Here is a 14,805-nt window from a genome sequence, read left to right on the forward strand (position 1 = left end):
GCATATGTTCACTCAGGCTTTTAACTGTTATTGTTTTGATTGTTTTAATGTTGTTTTTAGAATATTGTTTTAAAATTTTAATTGTGTTTTAAATTTCTTGTTTTGTTTTTGTTTTTAATTAATGTTTTACTTTTTAAAAATTTTGTTGTAAACCGCCCAGAGATGTAAGTTTGGGGCAGTATGTTAAAAATAAAATAATAATAATAAATAAAACCCACATATCTGTGGTTCTTAGAGGGCCAGAAGTGACTGTGGAGGTCATTGCCAGCCATCATTTTGTCTGTGGGTGCCATTTTGTGGCTCATTTCCTCCAAAACAATTTTTAAAAATAAAAAAATCTGCTATTTTGGGGACTATTTGGAGGCATTGCTGGATGCCAGGAGAACCTTGGAGCATGATAGGGAACTTTATTTGGCCCATTTTGGGGGTGTTTTTTCGGTGTTAAGTCTGGGAATCTAACCTCTGCGCTCCTCTAGACTCAATGACTCATTATCCGCTGTAATATGCGGGAATGTAACTCCATGGATAATTAGGTCCACCTGTACCTTACTAAGGCAGGCGTTGTGGCTTTATTTATTTATTTGATTTGATTTCTATACCACCCTTCCAAAAATTGCTCAGGGCAGTTGGTCTGAAACACTGTCATGAAGTGCAGGAATCCTTGAAATACATATGGTATCAGCTTGGCTTAAATAAACTCACTGTAGAGACCATATTGACCTGTTCATGAAACTCTTCCTAATCATATGAATTGTCTCATTGTGCAAAAAACAACCCACCCCCCAACTGTTATGCTGTGTGTGAATCCAGCCGTGCTGTAAGAGGAAAAAATTAAATAGTTTGACTACAAGGTCATTTGTGCATTGTAGCACAAGATCTATTACCATTATGAGAGGATTATGAGTCTCTGGAGAATATTTTCCCTTTTTATAGGGTATCTCAACTGCAGGAATAAAATATTTGGCTGGTAAATGACACCCTTCTGGGAAATTCATCTGAAGCAGTATTATCATCTGTACTTAGGCTGAAAAATAAGACTACAAATAAAGCAAAATGTGGTCTTGTTTGGTTAGATGTTTGGTGTTTTGAAAAAAGCAATTAAAACTTGTTTTTGTTGTCTGAAAAGTACCTTAAGCAGTGATGACAGTAAACAAAATCCTCTGACTTTGGGAACCGTGGAGTGCTTCTTTAAAAACTGAGTGAATTTCTGTGAACTCATTCTCGGTGGTTTAGTTGTTACAAGTTCAGAAGTTGAAAATGGAGCTTTCTGATTTTGACACAAAGCAGAGGATAGTGATATGTATTTTGCAGAACTTGTGCAGTCCTTGCAGTGCCTGTAAGTGTTTTCAAGTCCCCAAAGAACTGTGGTGGTATGGTGAAAAACAAATAAGTTTTCAGCCCTGCTTGAAAGAAAGAGAGACAGAAAACTTGATGGCAAATATTCTGAATCACCGTAGCAAATTAGGGTAGCTGATTGTTCCATCATATTGTATGTGTTAACAATTGAGTATTTGTAATAGTGAAGATGATAGCAAACAAGATTAATAATATTCTTGCTTTTTAAATCCCTGCTTTTTTATTTTTAGTGGTACCCTCTCCATTACCATTCCATTAACATTTATTTAACACTCTCTGGAACATCCCTTAAAGACTCTTGGGAAGTTGTAGCATAACATGGTGAGTTCCAGGTAGATATTTGATATTAAGAGTGCTTTTGCCAGTATTAGAGGATTAGCACTGGTCTCGGTTGTCTTCTGGACACAAGTCAGGGTGATAGTTCTGCCTAGGCTAGCCCTTTATGTTTTGAGTCATGGAAGCCTAAGCCAGGGCTTGATAATTCCCAGGCACCAGTTCACCATCGCGCCTGGAAATTTAAGCTAGGCAATGGAGGAGGAGTGAGCAATCAAACAAGCAAGGAGTGGCCTGCTTCCTCCTCTTCTAGTTCTCATTGGTTCATTGCCAGCCTGAGCCAGAAGGAGGAGGAAGCATCCCATGCTCACCTTTTTCACTCCTCCTCCTGGTCATGTCCATCTGGCTCAGGCAGGCAGTAGGAACATAGGAAGCTGCCTTATACAGAGTTAGACCATTGGTCCATCTAGCTCAGTATTGTCTGCATAGACTGGCAGCGGCTTCTCCAAGGTTGCAGGCAGAAATCTCTCTCAGCCCTATCTCGGAGATGCTTCCAGGGAGGGAACTTGGAACCTAGAGATTGCTCTTCCCAGAGTGGCCCGGTCCCCCAAGGGGGTATCTTGCAAGGCTCACCATTCAAGTGCAAACCAGGGCAGACCCTGTTTAGCAAAGAAGACAATTCATGCTTGCTACCACAAAACCAAGCCACCTAAGGGTGCAGTGGGGAAATGGCTTGACTAGCAAGCCACAGGTTGCTGGTTCGAATCCCCACTGCTTTGTTTTCCAGACTATGGGAAACACCTATATCGGGCAGCAGCAATATAGGAAGATGCTGAAAGGCATCATCTCATACTGCGCGGAAGGAGGCAATGGTAAATCCCTCCTGTATTCCACCAAAGATAACCACAGGGCTCTGTAGCCTCCAGGCACCGACACCGACTTGACTGCACTTTACTTTACCACAAGACCAATATGACCAGGAGGAGGGAGCAAACTAACATGGGAAGGTTGTTGGTCATATTGGTCCATTGCCTACCTGAGCCATGAAGATGCAGCCTTGAGGAGTAGTAAGCAAGCAAGGCTGTGAGACCCCGCTGTGGAGCAGAGGGCATTGCTGTGAGTGAGTGCTGAGCCCCTCCATGGATCAGAGTGTGGTCTGGCTCCGCAAGCCAAAGAACATTTGTTAAGGCCTGACCTAAGCAACCATATTTTTACATATCCTGTTGTGATCAGTGTTTTTGGCTGATGTATAGGTGGTATGTTGGAACACTGAGGGCTTGTGGATGTTTTTCTGGAGACTGCTACTCTTTTGTGGCACTCCCTGGCCCTAGAGACTTAACAAAACAGAACATCTTTCAGAAGCTGTGCAACAACCTTTCTGGCAGTTGGTGGCTAAGTCTAAAACAGGGGTGGGGAACCTTGGTCCTCCAGCTGTTTTTGAACTACAACTCCCACCATCCCCAGCCAAAATAATAGTGGCTGGGGATGATGGGAGTTGTAGTTCAAAAACAGCTGGAGGGCCAAGGTTCCCCACCCCTGGTCTAAAATATCAATGGTTCTTTGGTTTTAGTCTCTGTTTTGTTTTAGTTTTGTTTCAAAAAGTATTTTTCCTGCAAAATATTGATGCATTGCTAGATGGGAAAGTATGATCTATTGGTATTCGTGACTTTTTCTTTGTAAAGGGCTATTTACAAAGAGGGCAAAACTCTCTTTGTTTTGGTGCTGTAATGTCATAGGTGTTGATGCCTGTGAAACTTACACAGCTACATTCCACACGGCAATTGCAATGATTGTGCTAGCAGAGGGAAAGAACCTCATGCCGCAAAATACTGTGGCTGGAGTGAGTGCTGGGAGTATGCAAGGTACCTGTATCTGAATAACTTAAAAGATCTCTGGGTTTTCATGTATCTGCCGTGCATTGATTGTGCTTAAAAACACACACACAAAAGCCTGCGTAGCAAAAAGTTTTAGATCAGTTCTTCTTGATATTTAATTATTTGATGACATTTTTATCCTGTCCTTTCCTAGAAAGCCTAGGTGCATTTAATATACTCCTAAAATCCAGACCTTTTTAATGTTGTTTTTAGCTTTCATTAGCTTCATTAAAAGAGTTCAAATTTAGAGAGAGAGAAGGGAGAGATAGAGAGAGATTCCTTGTTTCTTTGTCCGAGCCTGTTGTGTGGCTTTAAAGCAGGCTAATGGTTATGTGTTTCAGCAAATGCCAAGCTGCAAGTAGGCTATAAATGTGCAGAAAAGTTCTGTTATACGAAGTATCAGATATTGATACAGGCTAATCATCTGAAGAGCAATTGTTAAGCCTGTTTGTGAATAACTTGTACTAAGATTCTAGATAGTTGTGAAATGCAGACTCTTCTTCTTTTTAAAGACAAATTGGGAAACCCTTTGTCAGGCATCTAATGGAGAGGGCTGACCTAACTGCTGAATCTTCGGGGATGGTGAGGGATTGAAAATGCTGTGTTGCTAAGCAACACAGTCAGCGGCTTTCTGGTTGTGTTCATATGCACCGAGAGTTAATAAATCTGGAGGGTGCCTGTTCGAAACTGTTGAAAAAACAGATGTTCATTTAGCATTGGCAAGAACCTAACCCTGCCTTATTCTTGTTTTAAGTTAAGAGGGACTTACTGTTACTTTTTTAAAAAGAAAGAAGCTAGAATTATTTTTGGACAAAGCATGAAAGAATGTAGATTTTGCTGTAGATACCTATAGGAGAAATCACCAGGCTGGTGAATATATGTATATATCTTTCCCCCCACCCTTGGCAGAAGTGCGCCTAGGTAATTTTGGAGCCTGGACCGAAAGGCCTTTGGAGGCCTCCCCCCACTCCGAAAATTAAGCATCCTAATGCTCAGTCAGGTGACCACACCACCCGGAACAGACTAAAGAGGATTTGGGGCCTCCAGGGTTGTGGAGGCCCTGGACTGCAGCCCGGAAGTCCAGGGGCAAGAGCACCTCTGAGTATAGGTGGCCCCCTTTATTCGCAGAGGTTCTGTTCTTGCCTATAGGTGAGAATATGGAAACCATGAATAACGAAACCTTGAGTCAATGGGAATTGGGAGTTAGGTTCTCAACAACAACAACAACAAAGGTCCAAGAAAGCAAAAGGGGCAGAAATCAGAGAAGAAAAGGACAGTACCTTATTTTCCAGCTCTCCAGTAATGCCCTAACTTGTTTGCCAAGTTAGACACTGTGGGAACAGCCTAAAGTTTTGGAACCATCTGGCTTTTGAGTGCTTGATCTCTTGTTTAAGGTCATGATAATTTATCATCTGAAAACGTCTTCAAATCAAAAAGTAGGTTATGTAAATCATCATAGCTTGCTAATGTGATTACAGATTGTCTTTTTAAAAAAAAGCCTCCACAAAAATGGTTAAAACAAATCACTCTTTCATTAAAATAATATTAATTTTTGAGAGTACAGTGCTCTTTCTACCGGGATTTACTTCTCTACTCTCCCTTTCTGCACCTGGGCTCAGTTTCATTCTAGAGGTGTGCACTAGGGATGTGCACAAACTCTTTCAGAGGCCCTTTTACGGGCCTCCGAACCAGTTCGAACAACCGGCTGTTCGGCTGGTTTGAAGGCAGGGGTGTGTGTGCTGGATTTTAAGGGCAGGGGAGGGTGCACTTATTTCTCCCTCCGCTCCCCCCACCCCCCGCCGGCGCTCCGTCATCAAAGGCTCCTTTGGGGTGGCACCATACTTCCCTGCCGCCCTGTCTCTTCTTTGCCCAGACGTACCTGGACCTGGGGTGCATATGTGCACCGGGTATGTGTGTGTGCACACGCGCACCAGGTACTTCCTGGTACTTCAAGGCAAAGAGGGGACAAGGCGGCAGGGTGTTACGGTGCCGCCCCGAAGGAGCCTTTTGATAATGGAGCGCTGGTGGGGGGGGGAGGGGAAGCGGAGGGAGAAATAAGTGCACCCTCCCCCACCCTTAAAGTTGGACCCCCCATCTTCAAACTTCCCTCGCCTGGTGCTGTACACATCCCTAATGTGCACAAGCTGTTTGTGCACCTGCCAGCAGGGTGGGGAGCAGTTACTTTAAGAGCAGGTATGGAGCGCCTTACTTGCTCATCCCCACCCCGCCATTTTTCTGCTGGTGGCACCTGCTCTTCAAAAGGACATGCAGGGCTGTTCCTTGCAGCCTCTGCATGTTGACACCACAGGGACCAGTGCCGCAGCCCCATGCAGCCATTTGGAGAGCAGGCACCACTGACAGAAAAGCGGCATGTTGGTGATGAGCAGATAAAGAGCTCCTTATCTGCCTTTTAAGGGAACAGCTGCCCGTCCTTTCAAGCTGGTTTGACGCCAGAGAAGGTGCCGCACCGGCTCGTGCACATCCCTACTTCAGTTAAGTTCTGTTCTGTTCTGTCTATATCTAGAAAAATATATACATACAGCCCAAACAGTAACAATAAACTGATCCAGTTATTTGTAAACTTTATGATACTCTCTTACTTCGATTTCTAATGGCAACAAGCCAAAACGTAGCGATTGCATAACTAATTTTGTCATCTCTGTCAGATAAAAGATAGCTAACATGGAATTCATTTGGGCAACCATGGTAAGTAGTTAGAAGGGGCACTATAAATTTATGATGAGTGTCCCTGTAGAAACTATATTATAATAACACATGGGATAATGTCTCAGTAGCTCCTGACTTGCAAGGACAAAACTGCTCCACATAAGGGACTTTTAAGAGACTTATGAAATCACCCGGCATTCTGTGTGTCCATGTATGTGTTTCCCGCTATCAACTTTGCAATGCCTGGACCAATGTAAACCAAATCGGGTAGAGTTGTAGGGACACATAGGGACACCTTAACAGCATAGGTTGTGATGATGTCATCCACCCTGATTCAAGATGGCGGACGCATACACGTTTGAACGCAAGTGGGCTAACTTATGAACCGCCTAACTGATTTGAAACAAATTTGCTACAGCTGTAGGGGCACATGGGGAAACATCAGTGGCATAGTTTGTGACGATATCATCTATCCCAGTCCAAGACGGCAGAATGTTTGTGAATGTTTGAGGTGCAAGTGGGCTTACTTATGGATTGTCTAACTGATTTGAACCAAATTAGGTACAGTTGTAGTGAGTGACACATAGGGACACCTCAGTGGCATAGTTTGTGATGATGTCATCCACCCCAATTCAAGATGGCAGACATGTAAACATTTGAGGCACAAGTGGGCTAATTTGTGAACCACCTAACCAATTTGAACAAAATTTGCTACAGCTCTAGGGGCACATAGGGATGCCCCAATGATGTAGTTTGTGATGATGTCATTCACCCTGATCCAAGATGGCAAACAAGTGAACTTTTGAGGTGCACTAACTTGAGGACTGTCTAATTTGAACCAAATTTGGTACAGTTGTAGTGAGTGACACACAGCGACACCTCAGTGGTGTAGTTTGTAATGATATCATCCTCCTTGATCCAAGATGGTGGATGCATGAACATTTGAGGCACAAGCAATCTAACTTGTACTTTTGTACTTTGTAAAGAAGCACTGCTACAGGTTTAGAGGCTATTATTGGAGAATGGAAGTTTGAGTGAGTCAGAGAGGCAACCATAGAGTTTATATAAAAATTAAATAATAATGAAGCCAAAATACATCCTTGCTTCACGCCTCTATTTGTTTGAATGTCTTTAGAGAGTTAATCTGCCATGTTGCATCTAACTTTCAATAGGTGTTCTGATTCAATTTATATATTAACAAAAGTAAGCCATGTTTGACAGTGGATACTTGATGTGTGCTGGCCATGTGTGCGCCAATGCAGAGGTTCCAGAGAACAGCGCCACAGCCCCACGTGGCCATTTGGAGGGCAGGTGCTGCTGGTGGAAAAGTGGTGGGGTGGAGATGAGCAGGTAAGGAGCTCTTTACCTGCCTTTTAAGGGAAACTCTTCCCACTCTGTCGAGCTGGTTCAAACACTGGTGCCCAAGCCGGTTCAGCGCTGCTCAGAGGAGGCACTGAACCAGCTCATGTACATCCCTAGTTCAGCCTCATTTGTTTCAGCATTGTCCTCCTGCAGTTGAATCTACTCTCTTACTTGTCTCTAGTGAAAGGAGATAAGAAATATCTGTTGGGAAACCCTGGTTGGCAACAGATTCCCTCAAAATCAAATGTCTGTGCTGCCCTACCACCTCACTGAATCTACTCTTTGTCCAAACTATGGGTGTGTACGAATTAAGATCTGTGATTCGATTCAAGGTTGAATTGAATTACAGACCTCCTAACTGATTCATGGAAAGCAGCTGGCTTGGTCAGATGCCTTGATGAATCACCCTTGATTCAACTCAAATAGATGTCTGCAATTCGGGCACTATTCTGAGGTCTGTTATGATGGGGAAATGGGCCTCAAAATGGCACTGAGACATATTGATGCACTAAGTCTAGAGTGGAGGGTTGGTCTACCTGCTGATCCCAATTGCTAGACCAGCTCTCCTGATTTTCTGGGGAGAGCTGGTCTACCAATTGAGATTGTCAGGTAAACCAGCCCCCCGCTCCGGACTTCGCTTGCCAGCCCACTTCAGAGGACAGCTGATCCCAATTGGTAGGGGCCTCAAAATGGTGCCCTAATCGCCTGAATTGATTCAGGACAAAGCGAGGTTGATTCTTTTCTACCCTGAATCTGGCTCTTTGTTTTCAGGTTGATTCGATTCGGGGTAGAATCATCGAATCACCCCCAATTCAATTCAAATCAATTCATGAGTGAATCAAATTGCACATCCCTAGTCCAAACCAGAGAGCGTCCTTTCTTTTGCTTTCCTCTCTTAGATCTTTTCATTTTCTACCATTCCCCGAGAAATGGGGTGCCATTTGATCTCAATTTTGTTTCCTCCAAGCTTCTTCCATCACTGCCAGGGGTGGAATTTTTATGTATGGATTCTCAGTTATGAAATGACATCTTCACAGGGATTCCCTATGAAGGTCATCTCACAACCAAGAATCCACAACACACAGCACTTCCTAAAAATTCAGCCCTTTGCTCAATACCTTTGGGAGTTGGGTGGCAGTTGGCACCCATGGAGCCCTGCCACCAAACCCACTTTTGAGTCCCCTAGCCCTTAACAATTTGGCTGATCAATTCAAATTTGAATAGAATGGACCCATATTTGAGGGCAGCAGATTCGACTTGAATCAATTCAGGCTGATTCAATTTGAACTCAAATCGAATAGCAAAAATCAATTCATGCACATCTAATCAAAATAAGACCCTCCTCATCTCTGATAAGTTTTTAAAAGGCGGTCAAGGCACATTTGTACACCCAGGCTTTTAATTAGAGTCATAGATTTTAAAATTGTTTTTAATTTTAAATTGTTTTAATGTTTTGTTTTAATTTGTGCTGTTTTACTATGAACTGCTCAGAGATGTAAGTTTGGGGCGGTATATAATATGTTAAATCAATAAATATCGAACTGCATGTGACTTATTTCTGAGCAAACATTGCTTAGATTCATCTCTTGTTATCTTTACTTGTTGCTTCATTCTTTTTTTTTTGCTCCATTGTCAGTCTAGATTGTAAGTAAGGTCCTATCTTTCTTACGTTGTATACCGATGGTTAATAATCATGAAATCCCAAAGCTCACTGAGGTGTTCTTTCTAATAACGAGATTAGAAGCAGAAATTTTGCGGTGCTCTCAGAAGTTATTTAATTTCCTTGCATGCACGGGAATTGACAAAACTGCCTTGACATTTAAGAAAAGTTCAAAATGTATTTGAGTTAGTGGGTTTTGAAAAAAATTAGTGTTAGGAGTGTAGTGACTTGCATCAGTGCCTGTATGTCCACTGGATTTGGTTTGAATTTATTTTCTGGTTTCTAGCCATCATCAACAGCCAAACTCAAAATGACTGAAGATGTTCTAAAGTTACAGTAATTGAAGGTAACAGAAAACAAAACATGGTGCAGAGCTTCATTCTGGAAGCAAACAGTAATTTTGAAACAGAGAACTTTGTAATATTTCACTGGCAAAATCAATTAATGGAATTGTTGAAAACACAAGTCTTAGAAATAATCATTGCCACAACTTGCATCAAACATCAAACTTCCTGACACGTCAAAAATATTGCATATGTCTGAGTTAGTATTTTTTATTTATTGCTTTTTTTTCTGAAGGCTTGGGAAATGTAGCAAAAAATGAAGGTGATGTTTATCATTGCCATCAGCATCGTTTATTGTATCAGTAACACAGGATCCTGTGCTTTATATGGATTTCTTTTATTTTAGGTGCCAAATCTGATTCCAGTCCTGATGTTCAAACTGGGAAGGCCACTGGAGCCTCTAGTGTATCAGAATATCTTGTATACTTTGCCTGCTTTGGGTGTGCACAAGGTCTGTATGAAAATTTAACTACTCTAGAATCCCCCCCCCCAAACAACAACAACAACAACAACAACACAACACCTGGTGGGTTCAAATAAGATGAATCTTTGTAGCAAATTAAAATACTAAGGACAAAAATGTATCTAGGGCATTTTTATTATGACATAAGAACACAAGAACAGCCCTGCTGAATCAGGCTCAAGGCTCATCTAGTCCAGCATTCTGTTTCCCTTAGAGTCCCACCTGATGCCTCTGGAAAGTCTAGAGGCAAGAGATGAAGGCATGCCCCCTCTCCAGCTGTTGCTCAAATGAATTGTGACTTAAATGGATTGATTGTGACTGGTTCCAGCATAGGGAAATTGTGTGGAATGTTATCTTAGTGTTTCATTAGACATTGTCCCTTATATGGATCTTCTGCCTTCTGCTGCTACTACTACTACCACCATCATTTACAGTATATACCACTTCTCAACAACGACAACAAAAAATCTTTATATACCGCTTTTCAACAAAAGGTTTCAAAGTGGTTTACATAGAGAAATAACAAATAAATAAGATGCTCAATAAAGAAAAATTTCACAAAGTGATTTAAATAGAAAAAGAAGAATTAAAAGAAAACTAGTGGGCGCAGAGCATCTGTGCCTCTAGTTGGGCCCAGCCACCCACCCCCATGCCAGCATGCCCGGCTTTATGGCTGGCCAACCAGCCTCTCCCCCCACCGCTGTCCCCCTGGGCTAGGCCAGCCTGCTGCCGCTGGCCAAGCTAGGCTGGCCTGCCGCCACTTCCTCCATGTGGCCGACCAGGGCCCGCTGCTGCTGCCTCACTCCAGTGGGTGGGCCAGGGCAAGGCCATCTCGCCGGCGCCTCCCACCTCCTCCTTCCAGCTGGCAGGGCTTTGCCCGCCACCCACCCATCTCTTCTCCGCCGCCATTATTTCTCCCAGCCATCTGCCCACCTCTTCCAGCCAGCAGGGCTTTGCCTGCCGGCCCTCCACCTCTGCCATTATTTCTCTCCACTTCAATGCTAGAACTCTCTCGTGCTAGAGAGCATCTGTGCACTAGTACTTGATTGCTCCACTCACTTCAGAGAGCTCTCCACCCTCACCTGAGCTGCACTCATGCTCCTTCTCCATCCATTTACTTCATCCCCCTAACCCTTCTCGGTCGCGGCAGCAGTGGCCAAGCTGCAGCCCCCTATCCCCAGAGACCTTCCCACCTTCACCTGAGCCCCGTTCCGACTCCTCCCCCTAGGAGCAGCAGCAGTGGTTGACCAGGCTGTTCCTTGCTGCTGCCACCACCATGGCTGCTCGTTCCCCTCAGGCTGCTGACAGGCCGGGACCCATCCCTTGGCTGCCTGCCTCCCTCTGACAATGACCTTGGTAGCCCCAAACAGCAGCAGTGGTTGACTGGGCCCTTCCTTGCTGTTAGTGCTGCCATGGCCGCTTGGGCCCGTTCCTTACCCTTCCTTCTGTCTCTCTTCCCCTCCCTTCCTTTTCTCTCTTTCTCTCTCCTCCACTCGCTCTTCCCCACTCTTTCTTCCTCCTCTCTTCCTTTCTCTCTCTGCCTCTCTCTCTCCCCCTGAGTTAACAGATTTTGTTCATCTTGTTTCCTCATCGAATTCACACAGTGGCAGCCTCCTTCTCCTGAAGGGGCTCTTTCCTCCCTCACGGCCCATCTTTTTGCAGACCCCTGTCTGCTATCTATCTATCTATCTATCTATCTATCTATCTATCTATCTATCTATCTACCTACCTACCTACCTATCTATCTATCTATATTTATTCCTCTCCTCTACGATCAGGAACATCTTCCAACAAGTTAACAGTTGCATTCCAACTGACTGTAACCATCACAGGCTCCTCCTCCTTATCTGCATATGGAATCCCCACTGCCCAATCACCACAGTGCCACAGGCTCCTCCTCCCTATCTGCTATGGAATCCCCACTGCCCCATCACCATGGTGCTTCTGCTTTCACAGGCTCCTTCTCCCTATCTGCATATGGAATCCCCACTGCCCAATCAGGTGCTTCTGCTTGCGAACTCTGTCGGCCAATTGCCTCCTTTCTGTCATGTCCCCATGCATGGTCCATCTTGGGGAATTAATAATATAGATGGTTCCTTGCCCCCCAAAGGGCTCAGAGTCTAAAAAGAAACAGAAAGTAGACACCGGCAACAGCCACTGGAGGGATGTTGTGCTGGGGTTGAGTAGAGCCAGTTGCTTTCCCTCTGCTTAATATAAAGAGAATCACTACTCTGAAAGGTGCCTCTTTGCTCAGTTTACAGGAGAATACTCTGAAGCTATTCTCATGTGTAGCAGAAACTGGGCTAGGGAAGCCCAGCCCGGTTTTTGCTGCACGTGAGAACCACCGGGAGCCACGCGGCTCCTGGTGGTGGCATGATGGTGAATTCTCTAAAGTAGCCTGCCACTTAGCCATGGTTTGGGGCGTGAGCACACCCAAAAATCAGGCTAAGAGATTGTGTGTCTGCCACGGCTCCTTGCAGCTGCAGCAGGCACACTTGTGGGGGAAGGGGATGTCCCAGAAATGCACCACACACTTGCACGGTGCATTATTGGGGCTGGGGGGTGGGTGACATGCAGAGGTGCTTCCCGGCGCCCGAACCCCAGAACTGCCAGGCGAGCCATGGGAGAGCTGGAGCCAAGCCACCACTTGTCTGGGCGGGCAATCCACTTGATCAGGGAATGGTGAGTGCTCGTCTGTGGGGAGGGTTGGGCAAACCCACTGTCCCCACAGAACTCCTTTTGGCACTTCATGTTGCTTGTGTGAAGCGCCTCTCTGTGTTATAACCCAGTTAGTAGGTCTGAAGTGGTGGTAATGCTTGGTTGTAATGCTTTGGAATCTTCTGATGCAAATTGCCAAGCCTGGAAGTAGCTTAACTGCAGAGAGAAGTGCTGTTCAAAATTTAGTCTTCAATTTTTTGAAGACTCATCTGTACATTCTATTGCAGTGGTATAGGAGCCATTTTCTTTCTGTGCTGCCTCAGTAATACTTGAAGTTTGGAATCACATAGATAGGAGGACCAGTCCCATGAGAAGGGCTTGTGTGATTGGCCCTGCTCATGTGGCTCTGGGCTTTCAAACATTATTGCTGAAGCATGTGGGTAGAAATCATTATAAAGTCACTTGGTATGTGTGAAGGGGCCCTCAGACACTTGGATGTAGGGTGTTGCTGAATCGTGACTAAACAAAACCTTGTAGAGTCTTAGAAAAAGTATACTGATGCAAAAAGACTCACACCCCCTCAACACAGATATATGTATTATGCCTTTATCTATGTTTGTCCAAGCATTTATATTTAGGATCAAAACTATCACAAATCTATATTCTTGCTTCATAGAAGGTACATAACATATGAATAAAACGTATATAAATCCAGATAAACTATATACCAAAGCAATAGACAAAATATACTCTCCGAAGTAAAAAAAAAACACCCGTCAAGTGTTTTTATATACACCCGTCAAGTGTATATATAAAAAAGAGGTCTATGAACATATGAAGTATGTATAAAAAAGCCCCAAAAGGGTATTCCAATGGGAGTCCCAAGTTGCACAGGAGTTAAGAAGCTTCTGTGTCTATAGTATGGAGTGAGCTGTTCCACTTGTCGCTTGTCGTCTTGTGATAAGGCACAGCGCAAGGAGGTACTTGTCCAATTTAATGTCTTAGGCCAAATGCTTTTCGACCATGGTGGTCTTTATCAGTGGCTTAGGTACTGAAAAATCACACTCCTTGTGTTTCTGTGTAATGACTTAAACATTCAGCATTAAGGTCTGCTTCAGACCAAATCTGTAACTGTGTATATCCTCTCTCAGTTGCTGAATGACAGGGGGATTCTAGAGGGAGGGGTGTGTTGGATGGGAGGGACTTCAGGAAACTGAAGAGGTTGGAGTATTTGCTTCTTTTTTAATTTGGCAAATTATGGATGATAGGACCATTTACCAGAACACTGGGGTAAAATGAGGTGGACAGCAAAGAGTTTAGTGTAACCACTTTATATGAATATCCGATTATCTAATTTTAATTACTAAATATAACATTGGAAAACAGGTTATTTAATTTGTAGGATATTGTTTTGTGGCATTCTATATAGCAATTTCAGTTTTCATCATGGGACACACCAGGAAAATAGCACTATGCCTTATAGCTACAATCCACACCCCATTAAAGTTTATGGGAGATGTAGATATATATTAAACATAATGTTTCTTAAAATAATTCTGCATCAGCGCTTCCAAACACAGTGTTTATTTAGTGTTGTGTGCTCAATAGGCCCACAAGCCCCAACTAGGTCCTCCTTATAGTGGCTGATTGACTGATTACTTGTTAGCCCAATCACTATACACGATTGTTGCCCAACCTCCACCCTAGCATCTTTGTATCTTATTTTTCCAGACCTCCTACCTGAGTTTCCAGTGTAATCCTTAATTTTATAGCCATCAAGTGGCAAAGTTGCCGTCTGTATATAGTCTTAAATGTTTGACTTAGAGGCCTATTTGGTACTATTGTTTTTCTCACAAAATTAATCTCTCTGAACATTTTGCATTATAAATGAATGTGGAGATGTAAATGGGTTATAAATGAATAAAAAATGACTTCTTCCAGGTCTGTGTGGCTCAGATTCTGCGTGCGTTGCAGGTGTTAGGAAGCACACCGAAGCTTCAGGCCGTTACTTTACGACTGATGACATCTCTGTGGGAGAAACAGGTAGACAAAAACATTGACAACCATTAACCATGGCTTGAAATAATTGTGGGGTTTTTTTTTGCATAATTGATCATACTATGATCATATATAATATGCTTATATAAT

The 14,805-nt window shown here is 43.5% G+C and overlaps 1 protein-coding gene and 1 long non-coding RNA gene across 5 annotated transcripts in view; one reads left to right on the forward strand and one right to left on the reverse strand.

Annotated features, from left to right (window-relative positions):
* Positions 1 to 14,805, forward strand: part of FOCAD (focadhesin) — a 234,809-nt gene that overhangs the window by 71,691 nt on the left and 148,313 nt on the right. For all 4 annotated transcript variants that reach the window (XM_053288048.1, XM_053288050.1, XM_053288049.1 and 1 more), the window contains 2 exons: positions 9,883 to 9,987; positions 14,599 to 14,700. In XM_053288048.1, the coding sequence (XP_053144023.1) occupies positions 9,883 to 9,987; positions 14,599 to 14,700 (207 nt within the window). The remainder of the gene's footprint in view (positions 1 to 9,882; positions 9,988 to 14,598; positions 14,701 to 14,805) is intronic.
* The window catches only part of LOC128341660 (uncharacterized), a 31,422-nt gene continuing 30,030 nt past the window's right edge, over positions 13,414 to 14,805 (reverse strand). The window contains exon 3 of the long non-coding RNA XR_008314504.1: positions 13,414 to 14,685. This is a non-coding gene — a long non-coding RNA (uncharacterized LOC128341660). The remainder of the gene's footprint in view (positions 14,686 to 14,805) is intronic.

Source organism: Hemicordylus capensis, chromosome 2 (assembly GCF_027244095.1).
Source record: "Hemicordylus capensis ecotype Gifberg chromosome 2, rHemCap1.1.pri, whole genome shotgun sequence".
Taxonomy (NCBI): Eukaryota; Metazoa; Chordata; class Lepidosauria; order Squamata; family Cordylidae; genus Hemicordylus; species Hemicordylus capensis.